The 26,767-nt window shown below is 32.0% G+C and overlaps 1 protein-coding gene across 2 annotated transcripts; it reads right to left on the bottom strand.

The window, feature by feature from the left end:
* Nucleotides 1-15,436: 15,436 nt before the first annotated feature.
* On the bottom strand, nt 15,437-20,107 carry LOC140879759 (amino acid permease 3-like). 2 transcript variants are annotated; one of them, XM_073283647.1, is made up of 7 exons: nt 19,994-20,107; nt 17,852-17,933; nt 17,436-17,669; nt 17,232-17,325; nt 16,847-17,061; nt 16,584-16,735; nt 15,437-16,224 (listed from the first exon to the last, which is right to left on the bottom strand). In XM_073283647.1, exons 1-7 carry the CDS (start codon nt 19,997-19,999, stop codon nt 15,577-15,579), a joined length of 1,431 nt encoding a protein of 476 aa, XP_073139748.1. In that variant the 5' UTR covers nt 20,000-20,107; the 3' UTR covers nt 15,437-15,576. The 2 variants fall into 2 exon arrangements, with proteins under 2 accessions (XP_073139748.1, XP_073139747.1); XM_073283646.1 differs by lacking the exon at nt 19,994-20,107 and having other exon boundaries at nt 17,852-18,300.
* Between the last annotated feature and the right edge of the window lie 6,660 nt (nt 20,108-26,767).

Below are 26,767 nucleotides of genomic sequence, written 5' to 3'. Positions count from 1 at the left end.
CAATGGTTCAGGGATACAGCTAGCCGTGGGCTCACAACTCCTTGTGACTCGGAACAACAATTTTCGACTTGCCCATCGAATCATGGTAAGAGCGTCTAGCAACATCGCCCCATGATTTCCTAGGTATCACTGATAGTGCCTACAAGAACCAATAGATTTTGGTTAGCGTACAGTACGGTCCCTTCATCCATATATCCCAATCGAATCAACAACCATTGGTATATCGAGAGTCGTTCGAGATTCGATAACTATGCAATACATCTTGAAGATCAAATAGTGACATCGCATGTGCTACTAAGAAACCATTTCTTAAACCACATCATGTACTCTGGCCAGAGATTCCTCACACTAATATCTCCTCAGATCGCATAGGATATCCACACTCGCAAGTATGTGGTGAATCCTTGACAACAAAGCATCGACTCCTATATGTGTTGTAACTGTACCCAATCCCGACACCTGATGACCCCAATAGAGTCGGTAAATGAGTCAAAGCACAGTACTAGCATATAGAGTCTCAATGATGTTTCAAGTAGTAAGGACTAATGGTGTACAACCAAAACCGCGGACTATATCCACTCGATAAGTGATAACCACTTGGAAAGTCCGGATAGGGTAGTTCGATCATTCATCATATGAATATCCATTTTCATGCTTCGAACATCTCTATGTTCCTTACCAATGAAACATGGTACTCCGCATCGCAAATGCTAGTCTCAAACTTGAGCGATCCTTATCCTTATTATCGGACGGCTCAATCGACTAGGAACAGTTTAGAATATACAGTGACTATAAGATGTGTTTCATGATAGACATCTCCATGTTCTATCACATCTTACATACACTATAGTATATTCAAGGTCTTTATCAAAACAGCAATAATATATCACAATATAACAATATGAAGAAAGATAAAGTCATTGCCATTAATAAAAGTGTAAATAATATTAAACAAAAGATTGTTTATACAAAGAGTCATCAAAGCCCTTAGCCACAAGTTGGCTCACCGGGCACCCACTCTTTCAAGAAATCATCCACAATGACAAATGCATAAAGCTTCCCTCCTAGGCTAGCGTTCCTCGAGGGACCACATAGATCTAGGTGAAGAAGTTCAAGGGGCATAGAAGTTGATACAAAATTTTTGCTTTTAAAAGATTTCCTTGTGTGTTTGCCAAGTTGACACGCATCACAAACAGAATCTAATTTTAAATTGAGTTTTGGCATACCAACAACTAAGTCAAGCTTAAAAAGTTTTTCTATGGTACTAGGACCAACATGACCTAGTCGTCTATGCCAAAGAATATTGTCATCAACATTTTAGGATACAAGGCTTTTGATATTTGATAAATATAAATTATTTAATGAAACCTTGTATACATTTTCACTTCTATATCCTTTGAAATTTATGGATTTTTCGGATGTGAGTGATATAGTGCATTGTTGGGGAGTGAACTTGACTTCATAACCTCTATCGCACAATTGACTTATGCTTAGTAGATTATTTTTAAGTCCTTTCACTAGAAGTACATCATCAATCAAGCAGGATTTAGAAATACCTATTGAGTCGATTCCTTCGATAACTCCTTTGTTGTTGTCTCCAAATGTGACAGATCCCTTCTCCATTGGTTTGATCGATTGGAGTAGCTCCTTGTTCCCCGTCATATGTCTAGAACATCCAATGTCTAGATACCATATGCTAGGAAGAACAGTTTTTCTATTTCCCTACAAAAATTTGATTTTGGTACCCTTTAGTACTTTTGGGTCCACAGTGTTAGAAAAGAGAGATACAAAATAGACTTCTAAGAGTTCAGTATCTCATAGCAACATCATCGCCACTTTCTAAGAGTGCTCCCAGTAGTAGGTAGGGCTATGGCCTCTTTAAAAACCTATTTCCTTGGACAGAGCAGCGTTCATCAGGAAGACCAGTCGCAAGTCAAGACAGTTTAAACCGGTCTATGATGAACTCCCTTAGATCATGATCTCATAATGCCAACTGATGAGTTGTTAAGTACTCTTAGGCCTCCATTTCATATAGCTCTTTTGATCATATTGAAATCTTAAAGATCTACATTTATGTCTAGCATGACCTATTTTACAACAATAAGAGCATGTAGGGGGTGGTCTCATTTTTGCTTTAGCAATGAGGCTAGTAAAGTCTATTGATTTCTTACCGTACCCTATTCCACCCTTATCAAAACTACATTTCTGCATGCTAAGTAGATTATTCAATTTATTACTACTAACATTGAACTTATCAAAAGATTTTTCTAAATGAGTTATGTCATCCTTTAATCTTAGGTTTTCATGCTCCTTAGTTTCTAATTCAAGTTTGAGGTTTCTATTTTCCTTTCTAAGTGATTTAGTCATATCAAACATATGTTTATATGCATGCAATAATTCATCATAGGAAGGTACCTCGTCATCGTCGTCAGAGACGATGTCATCACTCCTAGCCATGAGGCAGATGTTGGCTTCCTCCTCGTCATCATCGCTATCGCTCCAAGTGGCTTTGAGTGCTTTCTTCTTTCCCTTGTCAACTTTCTTCTTGAGAGGATACTCATTTGCATAGTGGCCTTATTGTTGACAGTTGTAGCATGTTACTTCTTTTTCTGTCTTCTTTTTGAAGTTGTTTCCTCGCATAAATCTTTTGAATTTTCTTGCGAAGAGTGCCATATCATCATCATCTTCTTCTTCTTTGGATTGGCTAGATAAAGCAATCCCATTTGCCTTGATATCTTCTTTCTTTATTTCCTTCCTTGTAGACAATTCCAACTCATGGGTTTTTAGAGTCCCATGGAGTTGATCAAGCTCATAGGAAGCGGTGTCGCCTTTGTTGGATTCTATGATGGTCGTCCTCTTTGCATTCCACTCCTTGGGTAAGGCGCGTAGAGCTCTCCTCCACACTTGCTTGGTTGGATATTGTTCTCCAAGTTGGGCTAGCTCATTGATGATTTGAGAGAGCCTTCGGAACATGGTATCAACATCCTCACTAGCCTCAATCTCAAATGTCTCGTATTTGAGTTGAAGTAGATCGATCTTTGTCTCCTTGACTTGATTGGTTCCTTCATGGCATATCTCCAATTTGTCCCAAATCTCTTTTGCGGATGAGCACATTGAGATCCGGTTGTACTCGTTCATATCTAATGAACAATGAAGAATATTCATAGCTTTAGCATTTTAAGATATCAATTTCATATCCTCCTTTGAAAAGTCGTCCATTCCCTTAGGAATTTTGACTCCCTCAACCTCTTTCTTAGGTATGTAGGAACCTTTCACAGTTACTTTCCAAAGGTCATAATCTATGGATTGGATATATAGGAACATTCAATTTTACCAGTATCCATAGTTTATGCCGTTGAAAAGAGGAGGACGATTGGTTGATTGCCCTTGAGCATAATCGCTAGCTAGATTTGCCATAGAGCCTTTTTGAAAATATTTTGTAAAAAGGTGGCTCTGATACCACTTGTTAGAACCTAATGGGGGGGATTTAGGTTCTATTGGCAACTTTAGCAATTTAAAGCAATTATGCTAGTAGGCAAGCGGAAGACTTAAAACAATTAATAATAAGTGCGTTAAATAAATGCGTAATGTAGATAAAGCAGTAAAAGGGATAAGAGATGTTTATGAAAGTTCGACGATAAATCGTCTACGTCTCCCCTTCTTGGTTAAGATCGATTAACCAAGGATCCACTAGCACTTCAACGTCTTAGCCTTAATGGCTCCAAGGATAGCCGTACAACTCAATACGATCACCGCGCCGATACAACTCGAACACTTGGCCTTAAGGGCTCCAAGGATAGCCACAACACTCGTATAATACACTTGGCTTCACACACAAGTGTTTACAACAACCGAGCAACCAACTCAAAAAATATTACAAACAACCCTCGATTTTGAATAAAACGCTCAACTATCACTTGAATACATTGAAGGAGAAGATGTTGCTTGCAATGAGAGATGAGAGTGAATTGGTGAGTTCAAATGACTTCAAATGGCATGTATTTATAGCTGAAAATTCGGGCAGGTTCGTTGCGTCCGTTCGGGCCATCGTTGTGTCCGTTCAGCGCACATTAAATTCTTCCGGCGTTGGTGACGAACGCTGCATCCGTTCGTAGGTTCGTTGCGTCCGTTCGGCGCATTGTGGATTTTGTCGGATGACTTTTTTCCTTAAAAAATGGATCGTGTTCTTGACAAGGAACGTTGCGTCCGTTTCTAGGTTCGTTGCATCCGTTCGGCATAATTCAGACTGCGCTACAAACTTCAAAAATTCATATCTCATAATCCGTCCGTCGGATTGACTTGAAATTTGAACAGTAGCTTTAGAAATCCTGAATTTCATTGTGAATGGTGGAGATCGGATTTAAATTCTCAAACGATTCCAGTAGTTTTCTGAAGTTACTTCGTCGTATTTTTCCTTCATGTTCTTTGTGGCACTTTTGAAAAACTTATAACTCCACATCCGTCCGTTGGATTGAGTTGAGATTTGAACCGTAGCTTTTGAGCATCCAAAATTTTAATATGACCGGTGGAGATCGGAATTGGATGATTCGAAAAGGCTCAGTAAATTTCGCAATGTTCTTCACTATAAGAATGTTTGTAATAATCTAATCTGTAAAGTCTCACTTTAAACGATTAGAAATAATAACCTAGTTTTGTAATTATCAAAACAAAATAAGTTATCGCATTAAAAATATTAATCTCATTTAAGAGATTTGTATGCGTTTAAAGCGTAACATATGTATATAAATGTGAGTGTGTGAGTGTTAGGGAAAAAAGTGTTACACACTTTTAAAAAGTGCTACTCCAACTTAGCAACTACGACTATAATTTAAATTGCACTAAATAAAACACAAGCTTGAAAATTTTAATTTAAAAATATTAAATTGTATTTTACTAGTCCGTAAATTAAAAATGCTAATTTTCGCAAAAGTTTTGAAAAAATAAGCTCTAGTGCGCGGGAAAAATGGATTTTTAGGCAACTAATTCTTTAAATAATTTTAAACACTAACTTAGAATTAGAAATCAACACTTTAAATATTTTGATATCACGGAAATAAATAAAATTTTTAAACAATAAACAGAGCGATTAAAAATAATTTTAAACGAATGACAAAATTTTTTAAAAAAAACAATATAAATAAATACACAAGCGGAATAAAACCTTTAAAATGATTTGAACAATTAAAAAGGATTTAAATATATAATCTAGGCATTTAAAATAATTTAAAATAACTAGCCGCTAAACTTAGGTTATTTAAAATAAATAAGTTGGACACTCAAAAATATTTAAACAAATAAGCAAAACAGTTAAAATCATTTAAAATAATAAACTAAACAATTAAAATAATTTAAATATGCAAGCTTAAACCTTTAAAATATTAAAACAATTAGATTGCACAATAAAAATCATTTTTACAAATAAACTTAAACAATTAAAAACAGTAATTAAATAGTTAGTACAATAAAAATCATTTGAATAAATAATAAAATATTTTATTAACACATAATTCACAAAAAAAATTAAATCAATTAAACCTAAAAATAATAATCCTAATATTTATTAAATTTAATGCATGTGATTTAGTAGACCGTCTGGTTGGACAGGAGAGATCGGAAGCAAGAACGGACGGTCCGATGGCAATCGGACGCTCCAAACTCGTGATCGGACGGTTCGATCTTCATCTATAAATAGGCAGTCGAGAGCTCATTTCTCACTCGCTCATTCCTCTCTTCCCTCTTTTTTCTAGCTTCTTCTAGTCGGCTTTTAGGGCTTTCTAGGCATCCTACTGGAGGGTCGATAGTAGCGGAGCACTACGGAGGCAGTAGCGGAGCTGTGCCTATGTTTTGAGGCAGTCTCCATCAATGGGCTGACTATGGACGCATGTATAAATTATGACTCGGATTAGCTTTTGTGAGTAGCTAATAGTCTAGTTAAGGCTTTTAGAGCATTTTAAGTGATATAGTGATTATTGCTTATAGGCGTGGACTTTGAGTATCTGGACTGCTAGACTACTAGGGTGTTTGGGTTTTCTGATAGAGGTACAGACGTATTATCCGAGATACCAGATTGAATATACATGTATTATGTTTGCATGTTTTCTGTGACATTATTATGTACATTGATATTATGCGGCTTTCATGTACACATTGAGTTTTATGTCTTGATTTGCATAGCATGTAGTAGGGGTCGCTCAGCCCCGTATTTTAGTGGATGGATTTCCATGGACTTGGATCCAATTATATCCCTATCATTATGGTATGGGAGCTACCTCCTGATGCGACGGCCCAGCGTGTTACATACCATGGCGCCTTGACTGAGCAGTCTTGTGGATAAGTTTTCCAGTACCCTACATATTGCATATTCATGCATGGTACATGTATATTCATACTTCCGTACTGAGCGTTTTATGTTCATGTCCAAAGTATTTTGTGTTGGACACCCTATTCGATGAGGCATGACTTAGGTTGGACGGACTCAGTGGGAGCGGTCGTTGAGCTGTAGTGGTTGCGTGATGGTCTTGTTTCTGTTTCAGGTTGTTAGATTGGACTTTAGTACCTTCCGTTTGATAGGGTTGTATAATATTTTATTTAGCCCGGTTGTTCTGCCGGTGTATGTTGTATTTATGGATTAAGATTCCGCTGGATTTTGCCAGTTTCAATTTAAGACTTAATTGCATGTTTAATCTCTCATTAGTTAATGATTCTGGGTTGGGTCATTACACTAACTATGAAGAATTCGGCCCCTATTTATAAACCAAGATCGGACCTTCTGATCTCCAGTTCGGACGTTCCTAACACTCTTAGGAGCTTCCAATCACTGTCCAACGAACAAGTGTCCCTGATTGGACAAATCACTGCTGCCGACGGAGTTTGGAGCTTTCGATCTTTGGGTTCGAAGCTTCCGATCTGTCACCCGTCGAATCACTAGTTAAAACCCATACTTTGTTTGTTGAGGGACTTCAGAACTTCAGAGAACTGCATCGCTCCTTCCGAACTTCCTAGCTCACAGGTTCGGACCTTCCGAACAACTCGAATCCTTAGAACCCTCCGGGTCATTTTTGATCGTCCTGAATCCAATTTTCTACTTAATAAACCCAAATTAGGATTTCTTAATTATGTTTCAACCATTCTAAACATCTTTAGATAATACAATTACTTAAAACAGAATCGGGTTACTACAAGATAACTTGCATCTTGAGTCGCCACAAGGAGAAATCATTCTTGCTATGAACTTTTCAATATCGAATTTCATCGTCCCTATGAATGTGTTTCACTTTCTTTCTTTAATTTCCTGTTGTTTCCCACATATGGAGCCACTTGTTGGTTCTACCACGGATTTCCTCAAAAACAAAACAAGCACAAGATCTAGAACAACACATGCACAGATTGACACAAACCAATTTAAACCATGCACATTCAATGGCAAGAAATAGAAATAAAGACACTAGAAAATACGTGGTTTGATTCTCTTTCGGGAATCTACATCTACGGAGAAACAAAAGTTCTTTTATTGATTCTTAAGATCAATCAATACACAGTAACTTTAACGTTACTCAGACAAGAAGCAAATTTGCAATCATGACAGAGACTTCATTCCTCGATCACCTTCTCTTGATCTTGCTTCGTTTCATGTGAATCTATCACGCTTGAATCACATGGAGATCATTGATGCTCAGTCCTCCTCTTGTTACAGATTGTATTTAACTCTCTCTTGTCCTCCAAGAATCAGTAACCAACTCAGAGGGTGTTTGGCTAAGCTTATTAAAAAGAGATTATAAGCTCCTAGAGCTTAAAAACTGTGTTACGAGCTTATAAGCTGTTAAAACTTATTTTAAAATAAGTTGTTAAAGTGTTTGGGTAAACTTATTTTAAACAACTTAAAGATGTTTATATGTTTGGTATTATAAGATTTTTTTATTGTCAAAATTATCAAAAGGGTATAATTATATAAAAATAATGTTTCGAGCTATACATATATGAAAATAGTTTTAAAATAAACCTATATTAAAAAAATAAAATTGTTTTAATATTTTACTTTTGAAAAATTTATGTGATTTGTAATTTTTTTAAATAATATTTAATATTTAATGGGTGGAGGATATGATGGATATTTATGAAAATATTTAAGGATATTTTAGAGAGATAAAATATTAAAATAAGATCTTTTTGAAAAAAGTACCTTCCCTTTTACTTTTTTAAAAACAGCTTATAAGCTGTCAAATAGCTTATTTTGACAGCTTATAAGCTGTTTTTTAAAAAATTTATCAAACACAATTTCGAAGCTTAAAAGCTCTCAAACAGCTTATAAGTTGTTTGAAAGAGTCTGCCAAACACCCTCTCAATTTTATTTTCCCCTGTCTTCCAACTGTTTTCCCCCTGTATATATAGCTTGGGTTGAGCTTCTTGAAGCTTCTTCGATTCCAGCCTTCTATTCTATCGTTTACTCAATTGGACTCAATAATTCCAAGCCCAGTTGCTGCCTTGGAGGGCTCAATCTGCTCAAGAAAAAAGTCCTGGCCAACAAACTTGAGTCATATCTCACAAAATTAAATGCTAGTTTTTATTTCATGTTTTAAAGAGTTATTTGGCATCAAGAATTTGTTATTTTCTTTGAAGAAAATTTGAAATTGAGTCTAAAGCCTTGAAGAAAATTTTCCATGAGTGTTCTGTGTTAAATTAAACGCATGATTTAGACAATAAGCTGGAGCTTATGTATAAGTGTACGTATCTAATTTTTTAGGTGAACTATCTTCTAAGAAAACAAGTGTACAACTGACTCAAAGATAAATCACTTGTTCACACAGATATAAAATTTTCATAAATAATAGCAATATTTTCAGTGAAAATCCTCAATGTTTGGTGATGCATTTTCTGGTTATGATATGAACAAGTTTCGTTATCATTTTTCAGGGAGGATTTGATTCAAGAGCAGTAAAAACTGCAAATTTATTGGAGGGTTCAACCACAATGATTGTTGGAAATTATGATATGAACAAGTTTCGTTATCATTTTTCAGGGAGGATTTGATTCAAGAGCAGTAAAAACTGCAAATTTATTGGAGGGTTCAACCACAATGATTGTTGGAAATCAGTTCTACCTTTTATCGTTATTGACACGAACAATAAATGGAGATTATGGGGGCAAACAACAACTTATATCGGCCTTGGTGTCAAATGGGAAGCTACACACGTTCAAAGGTTCTAGGAAATATGTTGATAGTACATAAACTCTTTATTATATATGATATGTAATTTTAACATCAAACTTATGATACTCATCCCTTCTGTTTGTCTCAACCTAGATTCTAAAAAACGTGAAGTGTCTCGAAGCGTGGAGGTCAAATTTTAAGTTTTTCAAGTTTAAACGAGATTACTACGAGTTTAAACGCAAAAAAATATTTTCAATTTTTATTATAATTTATATTATATTAATTCAGATAATAAATAAAATGATAACAAATTATCATACATTTAAGATTAAAATTAATAAATTTCAAGTTCTAAAGAACATAAAAGTATTAAAATTATATCAATTCATATTTTCCTACAAATCTAAAAAATAATATGATAGAAATAAGTTCATTATCAATTAATATTATATCATATTTATATTCATGAACTTTTATATTTAATATTTATAAAAACATATTAATTCAAAAAGATAAAATAAAATATTGTGTTCTAAAAAATGGTTGTTTAATCGAGTTTAAACGCATTAAAGCTTAAGTGATATTAAACTCCGTTTAAATGATTTTTTTAGAACATTGGTCTCGTCGCAAAGTTGTTAACTTATGCCTAAGTATTAAGGTTTTGGTTAGGTTTTTCGATAAATTATCTTTTTTCTCAGTATTTTTTCAGGTACTTTAGGTTTTGGTAAGGTTTTATGATAAATTATGTTTTTGGCTTTCAATATTTTACATAATTTAAATTTTGATATTAATATTTTTTAAAATGTATATATTTAATGCACTTGTAAATTATATGGTTTTTTCCTTTAACATTTTAAACGAAAATTTTTAGGTTTTAATTTTATAAATATAATACACTTGATTATGCCTTCTCGCTCTTTGAAATGAATTTTTTTTGTTTTAATTAAATTGTATATATTTAATTTGTATTAAATGAGAAAACATAAGTGAAAAATAAAATCAATCACAAACATATAGAAAAAATGAAAATAAAAAAACAAAAAAAATATCGTCATCATAAACAAGAAGAAAACGAGAAAAAAAATTAAAAGAAAAAATTTTTATGGAATAATTGACAAAACACCTTTTAAATTATGTTTAACTTTAAAATGATTTTTCTAAAATAGTTGTCCAAACACATTTTTAACTACTAAACGTTTTTATAAAATAGTATCCAAATACCTTTTTATAACTATTAAAATATATTTATAAAATAGTTTTGAAAAACACTTTTATAAAAATATTTTTACATTTAATGTCCAAACCAAACTTTAGTTCTTTTAAAAATAACTTCCTAACTTTTGTAAGAGACGAAATCTTCTGCTACACTTGGTGCTACAAACCGTGCTATACTTTGCTAAAAACAACTCCGTTTGCATAAATTATTAAAAATTAAATTCATTAAACAACATGGATGAACAAAATATAATTAATCATTGATAAAATATTCGATTCACCTATTTTTTCAATTAAAAGATCATCAATAAATTGTTTTACTCATTTATCGTGCTTGGGACACAATTTATTGTCTATTTTAATTGAAAAAATAGGTGAATCGAACATTTTATCAATGATTAATTATATTTTGTTCATTCATGTTGTTTAATGAATTTAATTTTTAATAATTTGTGCAAACGGGGTTGTTTTTAGCAAAGTGTAGCACGGTTTGTAGCACCAAGTATAGCAGAGGATTTCATCCCCTTTTGTAGGGCCAAGATTCTTCTGCTTCATCTTGATGCATCACTCTATGCTCCATGTGCTAAATGGTTGACACATGTACCTTGATTGATTTCATACAATTTTATTTTAGGAATATTTTTACTTTTTATTTTCTAGCAAACAAAATCTTAATAAATTCTTCACTCATTTATTTTCTCTCATATTTATCAAATCAATCAAAACAAATTCATCTTTTGCCATCTTTGAAATATTTATGTACGACAACTGAACAAGTTTAAAACATAGTAATTAGAAATTTAAAGTATATATGTATGTATATATATATACATTGATTTATGAATTATGCCTATAAATCTTTCGAAAAGATAGTACAATTTTTTAAAAATTTAAATATTAATTTTATTTTTTATTCTATCAAAGAATTTAACTCTTTATCGAATGTACAAAAAATATGAGCAAATATCAAACGAAAAAAATATTTGATAGAATAAAATCATAAAAAAATAGCGATATAAAGTAAATAAAATAATAAATCAAACATTAAATGTTTAATTTCTTGAATCAAACTAAAACAATAATATAAGAATCAAAAACATTATATGCTCCAGTATTTTAACACATGAGTTGTCCATCATTTTTTAGGTGAGTTGAAATTTAAACCACTATGTTTGGGTTGTACGGTTTAAAATATTAATTGAGTTGCACCGCTATCACTAACTATAGTTTTTGGCAAAACAACAAGCACTCAATCTTACAATTTATATCAGATATAAGGTCACTGTTTCGATTATCATAGATGGCAAAGAATACAATAATTGATAAAAAGATGATTGTATTGCAATAATTATCCTTACTAAAAAAGCAATCGAATCATAACACTTGAACGTTGAACAACTTAAAAGATTTGATTCTACACTACAGAATCTCGGTGCTATATACACACTATTTAAGTTTTAACACATATTTCAGTTATTCAATCAATGGTGTAGTCCCACGAAAAGAGCCACGATTTATCCCTAGAATGTTGGAGGTCCACTCTTAGTGCGCCTATTAATATATCTAGAAGTCAATTAAAGACAATTTCCTTTTTATAATTTGTCCATAAGGCAAATGCTTTGATTGGACGAGACAAAGTTGGAGGGGGACATTGTCCTAAAAAATCATATATAAAAATAAAAAGTTACCATTATGAAGTCCAATCAAGCCCAAACATTTAGACTAGCTAGACACATAAGGCAAAGTAATTATATATATTGGATCCACCACCTTTTACCACGGCCGCCGCCGCCGCCGCCGCCACATGTCCACCACACCCACCGCCACAATCTTAAGCGCCATTATTAGGATGGACTTCTCCAAGATTCATTGGATTAATTAACCCACAATCATTTTGTCCCAAATTTATCACAGCTTAACTATGCACTTACTTGAATATTAATTATTATTATTATTATTAAATAAAAACGTGAAAATATACAGGAAAGAGAAGGTTATTATTATTATTATTATTATTATTATTATTATTATTATTGAGAAGGAGTTTTTATAATTTGATTTTGAATCCGAGACATCGTACTTATAAGATAGTAGATACGCATGTTTTTTTAATCATACATGTTTTTTGTTCATAGTTTTTTTTTTCATAAAAAATCTATGTGAGACTCTGAAAAAGTTTTGAATGATTTCATGGTTTCTCGAACTAACTATTTGTTGGAATATTGGAGAATTTCAAAAGTCGAAAGGTGTATCTTTCGGGCTTCTGTTCCTTATATTTTTTCTTGAAAAATAAAAGAACGTTATTATCTGTCATATATCTACTATTTAAATACTCTACTTGGTTTCTTGGTAGGATCATTTCTAAATTATAATTCTGCTATTATTTCACGAAACAAATTAAATTTCAAATCACAATATTACGTACGTACCTTATCCCCCACATGAGTTACATCAACTTTTTAGGGGAAAAAACACATTATTAACATAATATACAATTTTACAATTTATAACGACATAATATACGTAATATGTTGAAAACAACTGTTATGTAATATAAATATTTATTTAAGTTCAACAACAATTATTCACAACATACCAACCGTGCGGACACACAACACATATAGGAATATTAGTAGGGATGTATACGAGCCGAGCCGAGCCGAGCCGAGCCGAGCTTTTGAATGTTCAAGCTCGGTTCATTTATAATCGAGCCGAGCCGAGCCGAGCCGAGATTATTTAACGAATATATTCATGGCTCACGAGCTTATTCGAGCTTTTATCGAGCCTAAACGAGCTTAATATATTTAAAATATAAATTTAAATTTCATTAAATTAATTAAAAACTAAATTATATATTTGAAAAAAATATAATATTATTATTAAAATTTGTAATTTTATTCTAATAAATTAATTTTTATAGATTTTTTAATATTTTTTATAAGTAAAGTGTAAATTTATAAATTAAATATCAATACTATTATTTTTTTCGTCTAAGAGATGACTTACAAGCTTGTTAACGAGCCTGTTCACGAGCTAACGAGCATGTTCACAAGCTAACGAGCCGAATATTGTAAAGCTCGAGCTTGGTTCGTTTGCCTTAACGAGCCTCATTAAACGAGCTCGAACGAGCTTTTAACGAACTGAGCCCCGAACAGCTCGCGAACTGTTCGGCTCATTTACATCCCTAAATATTAGTTATTAACTAAGGGAGAGAATCTTACAAGTTACAATTAATTAATTTTGGCGTGCATGATGATTTTTTTTGGTTTTACCTAAAATATTTCATTATTTTAAAATTTATTCTCCTAATGTAAAGGAGTAAAGATTAATAATTATTTTTAGAATTATTTGAAATATTCAATTTATAATTTTATTTTATTTCTAAAAATTTATGTTACCTAGTATTTTTTTTTCAATTTATTTTGAATTATAAAAATAATTTCACATATATGAATTTATATTGTATCCACTATCTCAAACACATTGTGTTTGTACATAAATACTGGTTTTGCATTTGTATCCAACCCATTTTTACTTTAATAAAATTTTATTTAAATATAAATAAAAAATTAGATATGAGCTCTCTATCCAAACTGATTCATATTATCAACAAGTTTAAAATTGTTATTGATGAGTTTAGATTATTTATGTCAAAAATTTATTGGACCCATTCATAAACAGATCACTAATTTATAAAGTTGACCACTCTACACTTTTTGTAACATCAAATAAAAAGAGATATTTTCAAAGATTCTCCAAATTAGTAAAGCTAAATCACTTTCTTGATCATAAATTGTCTTTAATTACTGGTCATCAGTTTCTTGGATTCTTCATACCCTCCATCCCTCCATCAACCCTACGGCTCTGTCTGTGTTACACTCTCGAATATGCTACACTTTATATGATTTTATACAAGAACATCAATTGATAATTTGAATTCAAATAAAAATATTGTGGGATACACGAGAATATCAATTGTGTAAAAACACAAAATTTGTAACACACACGGTGTAGTATAGATTGAATTTTATTGTACCACAAGTTAATATTAATATACGTATGAATGGTCAATTGATGCCAAAACTTGCGGTCTCTTTTGGTTAAGAAAAAAAGAAAAAAGTATGTGGTTTATAGCAAAGCATCCTTCCAAGTTCATATCACATTAGTTTCACTTATCACTTGCATGTAACTTCATCGCAATTTCGAATAAAAGGTAAACTCTTATATCGCGACTTAAATTTTAGTCGTTAGATTTCACGAGACGAAAAGAAATTCATAGTAATCGAAGAGAGAAATGAAGAAGAAGATGATGACTAGAGCCGTGTGGAGTAGTAATGTGCCAAAATCTAAACTACTAATCGTAATAGTCGTTTAAAAAAGTTAATATATATTCAATCAAATCATGAGAGTTGGCGACAAGTTAAAATTTTTGACAAAATTTTGAATTTTTTTTATTGGTTTTGCCTTTATTTTATTTTCTTGAAACTTATTGTTACAAACTATGATACACATTTGCGTAGATGAAATGATGGGACAAGAACATTTCTAGCCCCTAATTGATTTACTGTTTCAGTAGTAGTATGTTGGGGGAGAAAAACACACATTTGATGGTGCATATGTAAATTTCAAGATAGTGGCACTTTTTCAATAATGGGAGATCAAAACAAATAGTCGATAATGCAACTATTTCAAATGTAACTAAAAATAAATAGTCATTTCGAAACATACATACCACTAAGCCAATTCACTATTTCAAAAGATTTTGAATTTTGAATTAGAAAATTTTTTATCAGGCGGGATCAATACAATTTTGCATTAGAATTTACACACAAACTCTCACGGAACAATTAGTGATATAGATTTCTTTTCGTTTCGATCTATGAAAAAATACTGTTTTTTATGCAGAAGTGTTATTTTTCATTGTAGAAACGGATCGATCAATATGTTACGAATATAGTTCCGTGAGATTTGTATGAGTAGTGCCGAAACCAATTCTCTAAGAAATGACTTTTGATGAAGTTCTCCACTATTTCAAAATGAGAAAAAATACTTAACAAATTACATGCTTCTCAATTGAAAACTAAAAACACGGATTCTTGATTTCCACACAAGTAAATACACAACCCTTTGGGGCTTATTATATAAACACAAACTAAAAATGGAAATCCTAACTCTTACACAATAAGATAGATATATATATATATATATATATATCAACTTTGAAATGGCTTGTAAACCTTGAGATCAGCAGCAACACCAACAAAAGAACCAGCAGCAGCAGCAATAGATATAACCAAACAAGCCATACTCAGAATCTGAAGGCTTATCCATCTTGTGCTCCACTTGGGGATCCTCTTTTGCACTATATACATCTCCACAGGATAATAAACGGTCAACGGCCAGAATCCAAACGCGCCTAGAATCCCAACAACATCGTTGAAGAACGGCATGAGCATGGATATCACGGTCGTAATGATCACGAAGATCGTCCTCCAGACGAGCCTGAATAGATTTAGCTTGTATTGTTTGTACCCTGGGATTGGTATCGGGATTTCTTTGGCGAAGAACGGGCTATCAGGGAACCAGTCAGCTGCTGTTTTCTCGATAAATGCGAAAAGGGGTTGGCAGTAGACTTGGTAGGCCCCTATTAGATGGATCACGATGGCTAAATTCGCTATGTCGAGGAGCCAGAAGGGGTTGTAGAAGCCGAAACCGGTGAGCAAGTTTCCGGGTGAAAGATCACCAAACGCTGCATAGCCGAAGCAGCCACAGAACATGTAGAAAAGAGTCGTCACCGCCACGCTGATTAGAGTGGCTTTCTTCATTGTTTTGTATTCTGATGGAGGGGATTTGATTGTGTCCTGTCATTTAAATGAGATAAATCAAGTTAAATCTATTCAGACAACCAAGTCAATCTGGAAAATTGTTATAATATACACAACTTATTCTTCCCACAAAGGCTAGCTAGCTCAAGTGGTAAAGTTTGAGGTCTCAGAGAAGTCAAAATTAATTACAGAATTTCTTGCCGTTAGTGGCCGGATTATAGTACACCGGAGAGTCGGCATCACACCAAAATTCATAATACTAAATGGCGCAACTCAAATATTACAAATTGGAACATAAGTTGATGAATTTGTTAAAAGCTCGAATTCGTGAGGCGTAAATCAACAACAGACGTTTCATCCTTCTAACATATATTGCAAATGATTTGAAATTATACCTGAATTTCAATAAGAATAAGGGAGTAAGAATAGGCAAAAGCCATAGCTCCAAGAGCTTGAAAGCTTCTCCAAATCTTATCAGTTTCGGTCACTTCTCCCAAACCTGTCCCGATTTTAATCCCAGTCAAGCTTCCCATGATTTTCCCACTTTCTGTCAACAAAAAAAAAAAAAACCCGAAAACATGTACCGTTAAAACCAGTTCAAAATCAAGAAAATTAACCGAAGAACTCGAAAACAAAAAGAGCTCCATTATTCTTTTACCCGCGACTCTCGCAACGCCAAGGCCAAGACCGATGGTGGAGTAAGTGAAGGACATGATAGCAGCAACAATCGAAAGCCACCATATCTGATCGAAATCGGGGATTTGAGAGAAGACTATTTCGATCACACCGAACGCAATCATGTACGGATTGCTCGAGATTTTGCAAGGACTCTCATGTCCTTTGGAGTGGAAGCAATTAGACCTCTTGATTGCCCTGTTTCATCATCACCATTGTTCCATCAATCAAACCATCTTCTTTTTATTAAACTTTTATGGGATGGAAAAGCTGGCTATTATTAACTTCCCCCGCAAAATGTTTCTAAATCCATCTATATACAAATATACATACATATATGTACACAAGTGAAATGAATCTATACTTACATCATGCTAATAGAAGCAGCAATGGTGTAACCAATGGCAACTCCAAAAAGATTCAGATACTGAATTGCCCCACAAACTTTCACCTGAAAACCACCTGAAACAAATCCAATCCAAGAAATTAAAAACATCACCAAGTCGAGGTAACAATAGACCGTCTTCGAAAAAAAAACAGATACATAAATAAAATCCCACAACGTAACCTACCGAGATTTGCCCGGACAGCATCCATGTAAGTGTAGTTCCTCTTGCCGGTGTCGGGGTCACCGGTCCGGTAACACGCCGCCAGGAGGGCAGAAGTGTAATATGTCACAAAGGAGAAGAGGAACAACATGGCTGGGCCCGCGACCCATCCCAGCTGGGCCGTGGCCCAAGCCAACGACAGCACACCAGATCCAATCACCGCTGTGATAATGTGAGCACTCGCAGTCCACACGCTACCTATCCAACAAAAACACACACACGCAAAAATCAAGAAAACCCCAATATTTGGAACACACACTGACACACACACACATACATAATTATATAAATAAATGATATTATGAATGTCTTTTTTTTTTTTTGGTATTTCACCGACACCGCAACATGTTCGACGTCGAATATCAAGATAAGAAATATACCAGTTCGTTTAAGTCGTCCATCATCGTCGAAACTCTTGGAGCCTGCGGAGGCACTGAAGGGGAGATCGACGACTTGGCGGTGCTGCATTATTGAATCACTCACCATCTTTAATTTTTTCGGGTTCTTTTGTACTCCAAATCAAAATTAACCCACAAGAAGTATACAAAATATATATGTACGTAGCAAACGATATTCAGAAAGTTATTGTTTGGTTTGAGGAAATGATATCGCGTGAATCCTTGGATGTTCAGAGGCCAAGTTTCTTGAATAATTCAAGAAATTACACGCACTTTTTTCTTGCGTTTTTTTTGCCAAAAACCTGAGGGGATGTTTTTGCAGGTGAGTATGAGATGGCAGGTAGCTAGCTTTGGGGTTTAAATAAGAAGAGAGGCACAACGTGTCTCAGAAATTGCTGTCAATTATTAGTCAAACTTTTGTCAACCACTTGATTCATGTTCACTTTATATTTATTTATATTAGTTTATTTGCACATATTTGACAGGAAAAAATTGATTTTTTTTAAAAAATTAATAAATTTATGAAAATAAAAAATGAATGTTTTTTGAATTAAATATTAGTCATAAGTCTATGAATAGTAGTTAAAATATCATGAATTATATATTTATATTAGCTACGTTATTTTACACCCATTTTTTTCAAATAATTTGAAATTCAGTTTTGGTTGGTTATTTTTGTTTTATTGAGATTTTTTTGTCATTATTTTGAGGCACAAATGAACGTCTACATGACTCCAATATGACGATATATAAAATATATCAAAAGTGAAAGAAACATAGATTACTAAAATTGCAAAATATTAAACATAAATGATCAAGATTATAGATTATATATATATATATATATATATTTAAAATATATTTTACAATTACATAAATAAAAAAAATCACATACACTATGTATGATCCAACAATATGAGGCGTTTTTATCGTGTAAATTTGAGCAACTTTATCATAAATTATTTCATGCAAAGTGTGTGAAATTGACTGGGTTATGCATTTATAGTTCAAGAATTTTGGTCGAGATTACTCGTGGATTATGAGAATTAAATGCCCATTCATTGCTTGTGTTGGGGAAACAAACAATATATATATAAATTCACCTAGATTATAAATTATTAATGTATAAAGGGTGGAGAAGTTAATGTGCAAAAGAGAATTTATTTTTGTGAACGTGAAATATAGGTGTGGAAGATTGTGTGTTTGGAGAGTAATCTTTAACTTTCTTTTCTCTTTTTTTGTTTTGTTTCTCATTTCAATTGATTTTTTCTTGTATTTTGCACTTTTAAATTCAGTAAATGTTTCTAGAAATAAGGCTTGAGTTGAACTCTACACTCTCTGATATTTTTAACTCAAGACGAGAAAATATTTTAGAAAAAGAAATATATATATATATATAAAGTATTTTGAAACTTTAAAGTAAAACACTCGGTTTTACTACTTTTAAAAAAACCCAAAAACAAAAAATTGATGAAGAGCATAGTGTTATACTGCGTTTTGGATTGAGATAGAGCAAAACTTGAATAATATAAAATAATGAGGAAAAAAAAACAATCATCTTGTTAATGAAAATAGCATGTTCACATATATGCCGAAAAAAAAAAAAGTAAATTAAATTTTAATCCTTAAAAAAAATGCATCTAGACACATACATGATAGCTGTGAAATGGGAGAATTATTTCACCTCGGGAAAATAAATTGTTATGTTTGTTTTAAATTTTCGTTATATTACTTATCAAATTGAGTCTTATTCTTGTAATTTTGATTATTTGTTAGTTTGTAGTCTTATTTTGTCGGATTGTTATCATGACACAAAAAAATGATAACTTCATATCGAAAATTACTGACATATTGAGTATCATATCAATATACCGACAGAACATGCATATCTAAAAACCAACAAAAATATAAACTTAGGAGACTAAAATTCAACTTTAAAAAATTAACAATTAGATAAGAAAAATAGAAAACGAGACTATTTTTCCTCTTACCTCATAAATGGAGGTAAACTTTATTCTTTAATTAACAATGTATTGAGTACCCAAAAGGCTAAATCAAATCTAACATATTGAATCTTGATTTTCTATTAGAAAAAATAACACACAGAATAAAGGATGTTCTTACAGTCATTATTACGTGTATGTGCCCCCTCGATCAAAGTATGAAAACCCCAAATGCCTTAGCCAAAATTCACCAAAGATATGAAAAATAATACTTCAAGATAATATAATATTTTTTAAGCACTGTGTGACACTATTTAAGCAAATATCGACATATTTATATACACACAAAGTGACAAAAATATCATTACAAATAATTCTCTTTAAAAGAGAACCTTTGAATTCAAATGGCTTGTACACTTACGGCTTCTGTCCTCCATCCTTTTTTGTCTCAATGGAATATGGTTCCTTCAATTTCATATTATATTTTATATAATTCTTGAAAATGATTAAGTATCAAATTGTACAATGCTAGTTAATATATTCAGACACCTATCAATTTGAAGTCAAACATTTCTATAATTAATCATTAAGAATATTAGAATATGGTCAAAAAAATGCGAATTTTTGTATAATATGTGGTGGTTTATTTCATTTGAGAATATATAATTCTCGTTCATTATTATAAAGATGCACGATTAGCTAGTATCCTATTCTCTTGTGTTTATGGTCCCAAATTCCGAGGAAACAATGGTTTATTTAAAAAGATAATTTATCATTTCAAAAAAAAAATTTAATAATGTATTTGAAAGCTGTCGTGCATTAATGATGCTGTTCAATTTTTATTTTTTATTTTTTAAAAAAAATAAATGCTGTTCAAGTTTTCATTTAGACAGTGTCGGTACTGTCACTGACTACTTTCATATTCTCGATTAAATTTATTGTTTTTTCATATAAATGGAGAAAATTAGAAAATTATTGTAAAAGTAAAATTTAATAATATATATTTAGTTAATTCATTCAAAAATTTCATTTTTTTAAGACATAATTAATAGAAATATATTAGTAAAAACCAAAAAAAATTTATTAAATATAAAAAAGATCGAAATCTGAAATTATTTTTTATTTTATTAAAATTTATATTAATCGATAATGATTGTGTAGTTAATTTATCTAAATCATAAAGCAACTCAAAGCGTTAATTATCGTTGTTGTTGCTCTTTGTCAAGCGTATGGGAATCGAACACATACATTATCTTTGATACTAATTATTGGTATCAAATATTTATCAAAAGTTATAGCTGAGATAACAATCCAATTAATATTTCAAACTGTATACCATTACCTAATATTTCGATTACTCTCTTATATTACACACAAAATACAAAACTAATTGTACATAATTTTTCATTGCAAAATTGGAAAGAGAAGTTGATTTTAAAAATGTTAGTGGGAGAACATTCCAATTAATGTAGAAGATCTGCATTTTCACAACCTCAGTTCTTGGAAAGAACATTTTACAGCCATCCATTCAAAAGTAAAATTATAATCACCATTGTTAGTGACTCTTTAATGTTTGACTACGCAACTCTTTAAAAGAAAATTATGTTAGTTTTCTTAATTAATCATTAGATCTACGGCTGCCAACGAGCAATTATTTAATCTAATTTTGTATCATATAACCGTAGGTCTCTATTGAATTTACATACATACATACATACATACATACTTATAAAAAACATTTTTTGTCTAAAAAAATGTCTCCATATTATTCAGATTAAAATGAATGTGTTCACAAGTGCAAAGCTTATAAAAAATTACAACTAGAGCAACTGAAATCTCATTAATGATGAAGTTGAGGATAATTAAGTTTCTTTGGAACCAATTACTCAAAAGGAATATAGAAAAAAAGTTCTTCACAATTTTTTGTCACAGTTCAAAAATGCAACACCGGAGCTTTAGATGCAATGAAAAGAGTTAAATATGAAATTTAATTAGAATCTCACTTCAATTAGATTTGAATTTCAAGAAAAAATAAATAAAAATAGAATTAAATTTTACCAACTTATCCTAGTAATATTTTGTAATTTTAAAATATTATTAATTTATGATATTGGCGCGATCATATATTTATAAAAGGTCGATAATTTATTAGCTTATTAATTTATTAAAATTATTTATTTAATAAACCGGCCCAAATCGAACTAAGAAAAAAATTTATTTTAAAGAAATTATTAATTTATCAAGTATTAATTTAGAGAGGTTTTACTATCGTAATTTTGTCATATACAAAAGAATATAAAATAACAAAAAAACATCATAGTTTAATATTAAATATTTTAACTCAAGTTTTAGAAATTATCTTATATTACGAAATATGGCCACTATTCAATTGAAATAAAATATTATTTATCAAATTTAATAGTCAATCTTACTCTTTTTTAGTATCTTATTTTAAGATTTAATAAATCAAAATTTTTTATACCTCAATATTTTTATGTATTTTGATACCCCTACTGAAATCAGAGATAAACTATTTAATATTAAAATAAAATTTCTTTAATTATTTTGTTTGTTTATGACAAAAGATCATGAAAACATTTTAAAATATTGAAGTTTTAGTTGTTTTTGAGATTACAAAGTACAATTTTGATAAAGAGTATTAAGATATAATGTAGATGTAGCACTATAGTTGAGATTTAAGCGTGCACTCGAGACTCGTTTATCTTGAGCAGAAAAATTACATATAAGTTTCTAAATTAACCTAAATAATATAAATTAGAAAAATTATTTGCAATCAACGAGAATCGAATCTGAGACCACTTGATATCAATGTCTCAACTTTAGACATTGGACTAAGGTCTCATTTAAGTTTTAGTTGTTAACACTTAACATACACAAAAACTGCATCTGAGCAGTTTAAGTTAGAGGTGGTTCGATACGGTATACCAGTATTTTCAACGAATACCGCATATCGTACCGAAAATTTTGGTACCGAAAAAATCGATACTGATACCGTACCGACATTTTCGGTATACCGAAATTTTGGTATGACATAAATCTATACCGTTCTTATCGAAAAGTTTTGGTATACCAAAATTCGGTACAGTATCGGTATGATACCGTCTATACCGATATTTTTTTAAAAAAACTCTATAATTAAAATATATTTTATTATAATATTTTTCTCGGTATTTTGGTATACCAAAAATACCGAATTTTTTCAAATCTTATACCGATACCAAAAATTTCGGTACGATATCATACCGTATCGAAATTTTCGGTATATAAGATTTTTTTTGGTACGATATATACGGTATGACGGCATTTCGGTATTTTTCGTCAGCCCTAATTTAAGTCAAGTCCAAAGTTTATGATATATCTTATAAGGGAAGTAAATACAAGGATAATTTATTACTTATAATTGTTGTTTTTAAACTTTATTTTTTAATTTAAAAATATAAAAATATATTAATTTATTTTAAAGATAACATAAATTATTTATGTACGCGAGTTTTCACATGCAGATTAGAAACTATAAACATTTACTTTTGTCACAAAAAAATGTCCATTTTGCTTAATTTAGTGCTTAATATATTCCGTCATTATCATATAATTCCTTACAGATAACAATGATTGAAGGGGAAAAAATGCCAATTGTAAATAGAACTCTAGGTTGATTTAGACGAACATTCATCAAGTTGATAAGTAAGACATTAATATCACAAACTTTAATTAGGTGTCATTGTATTATGAAATTGATTAAAGCAAGCAAAACATTAGAAGCAAGTATATATTCTCTTTTTCTGAAAAAAAAAAATGGCAAATTCTTTCTTATCTTGGGTTGGATTATTCCTTTGCGACATTTGTTAAATTTCCCAAACTATGTTTTTTCATTTGTTGTTATATTTCAAATTTTCAATGCTTTTGTGAATAACAAGCAAGAAATTAAGTTTTTCTAATTGGTCATTATACGTTTATCTAATTAATATAAGAATGTGTGTTTTTTTTTATTCAAACATTCGATCCATTGACATAAAAATAAAACATTGAAAATTGTAATTTTGGTTTTGTATATATTTATTTTATTGCGATTTGTTCTTGTTATGAAATCACGTGTCTGAATTTTGGTGTTTGACAAACAACTTGGGAATATAGTCAAAATGGTCCTATAAGTTTGTTCATTTTGTGTTTTGGTCCTGTAAGTATTTAATTTTGAGTTTTGGTCCTATAAGTTAAGTTATAATTGGTTTTTAGTCCTTTCTTCATAGAATGTTGATGTGGCATCAGAAAATACTGACTTGACAGCTAAAAATGCTTAACTGGCATTAAAAAAGATGATTGTGTCTGTTGTAATATTAACAATTAAATGATATGTTTTGAAAACCGGACTGTACCGATCGGTTCAACCAGTTTGACTCGAAATCGGTCACTGATTTGATCCGAAACACTCACAAAAACCGTTTTAACGGTTGAACCAGCAGAACTGATCAAGAATCGAAAAATTTATTTTTTGATTTTTTGTTTGAAAAATTAGTTTTTTTATTTTAAATCCTTAATTTAATATTTATTATATGTGTACATAATTATTTGAAATTTTTTTCTTCATTAAAAATATTATTTATTAATATTAGAGATAATTTTTTTGAATATATTTATGTAGTTATTTAGTTTTCAAACTACGATAAATATATATATTTCTATTTATATAAATTTTTTAGGTTTTTATAATTTAAAATATATTATTAATTATACTATATTATATAAACGGTTTTTCGATCCGACTATCCGGTTAAAACAGTTCAATCAGTTGAACCATTTTTTTAAGTTAGATCGGTTTAATCATCGGTCCGGTTATAAAAACATTACTTAAATGAAAAGGGACTAAAAACCAAAATATAACTAAACTTATAGGACCAAAACCCAAAATTGAATACTTACAGGACTAAATCACAAAACAAGTAAACTTACAGGACTATTTTGGCTATTTCCCAAACAACTTTGTACATCAACAAGAGCAAAGTAGATTAGAAGAGAAGAAACAGAACAGTAGAAGCAGAAGAAGTCGAAGAAAAGAAAGCTGACCAGTAGTCAAAGCTGCTCAATTGAGCAAAGCAGAACAGAAGTAATTCAGTTGCAACAAAACAAGGGGAACAAAAATAGACCATTCGAGTAGAGAAAAACAGAAGCAGAAAAGCATATGAGTAGAAGCTCTCTCAAAACCAGTCAAAGCTATTAACCCCCTGGACAAGGTCTCTCGTACACTGATATTGTAGTGACCCGTATCCGTATTTAGCGATTAATATGTAATTAATCATATGAGCATGTTTAGATTAAGTAAAACATGATTAAGAAAATTTCAGATGGATTAACAGACTTCAGAAATGGACTCAGAATGATTGGAAATGGCCCGAAGGGTGACCAGGAACGGAAGCAACGTTCGTGGATCAGACGCAACGTTCTGGTCAGCTGATGTAATCCGTGACGTCAGCAAAGTGACGTCATTGCTTACGACCGTTATGTGATAATCGGACGCAACGATGGTGGAACGGACGCAACGTTTGCTAACGGACGCAACGAACCCCAAATGGACGTTCCGTTCGCCGTCTATAAATAGGGGTGCCGAGGCTTATTTGCAACTCGCCCCTCTCCTCTCTTCTCTCTCGTTTCTTAGCCTTTTTAGTAAGATCTAGGGAGTTCTAGGCGTCATATTGGGAATCCAAAAGTAGTTGAGCGATCCCGGCGTCGTAGCGGAGCTGTGCCTATGTTTTGAGGCAGTCGTCATCAGTGGGCTGACGATGGATGCAGGTATAGCTATGGTCTTCTTAAATTATTTAGGAATATTCAATATCTTAGTTAAGTATTTTAGAGCTTAATGAATAATGCATGAGTATTTTCATTGTAGATTTGATGTTAGGCTTGGAAACTAGAGTGGGACTACTAGGACCGCCTGTAGTAAGGTACGTAAGTACTGACTGAGATTGCTAGCGGGTATGCATGCTTATATGTTGCATTTATGTGTTTTCATGTTATTGCATGGATATTATTATGCGGCATGTACATATCATATTGTGCTTGTACATCTTTTGAGATGAGCTAGTTAGGGTTGCTCAGCCCTGTTTGGACGTTTTGATGTCGAGTACCCTTGCAGCCGACGGGCTTAGCCAGGTACTGGCATCTAGAGGACTCTGTGGTCCACGTCCAAGATTCGGGAGTGAGTGGTCACGCACAGTGGTTAGCGACCCCGATGTGACAAGCTCATGTCCCAGGCGCGAGTCTGAGCAGTTTGTACACAGTTATTCCAGATATGGATACCCTGTCATTTGCATGCATCATGTGTGTATGTTTACCCGTATTTGCATATTGAGCTTAGAGCTCACGTCCAATATTTTATGTGTATTTGGACACTCCATTTGGCGGGACAGGTCTAGGTGCAGGGTTGAGCACCAGGAGCTTGGAGTAACCAGTGACGTTGAAGACAACAAGATTAGCTGTAGTTTTCTACCCTTAGGATTATTTGTAATTCGATTGGGTTGTATATTGGTTTATTTAACTGGTTGTATTCTGCCGGTCTGTTTTTATTTAAGTCTTACACAGCAATTTATTTAATGCATGCTTAATTATGCTCTTAACTCTGATTAGACAGTGGATCCGGGTAGGGTCGCTACATTTATGGTATCAGAGCTGCATGTAAGAGACTTGGGATATATTATTGAGACTTTGGGTTATCCTTGTAGGATTGATGAGACCATGAAAGAAATGATGATGTGGCGATTAGGTTGCACGAAGACTATCATCATTGGCAGGATTTCTAAATATTTGGCTTATGTGATTCTAGCAAGTGCGGACAAGAGCAATGTATCGTGTCCGAGTTTTCAAGACTTCTACTCATATGGATCCTAGCTTTGGATCGAGTATCGGATGCCGGAGGTAGTGGTAGAGGATTGGTTGGGACGCA

Source organism: Henckelia pumila, chromosome 2 (assembly GCF_033568475.1).
Source record: "Henckelia pumila isolate YLH828 chromosome 2, ASM3356847v2, whole genome shotgun sequence".
NCBI lineage: Eukaryota > Viridiplantae > Streptophyta > Magnoliopsida > Lamiales > Gesneriaceae > Henckelia > Henckelia pumila.
Note: the sequence above shows the minus strand (reverse complement) of the source record. Positions and strands in the feature narration are given on the sequence as shown.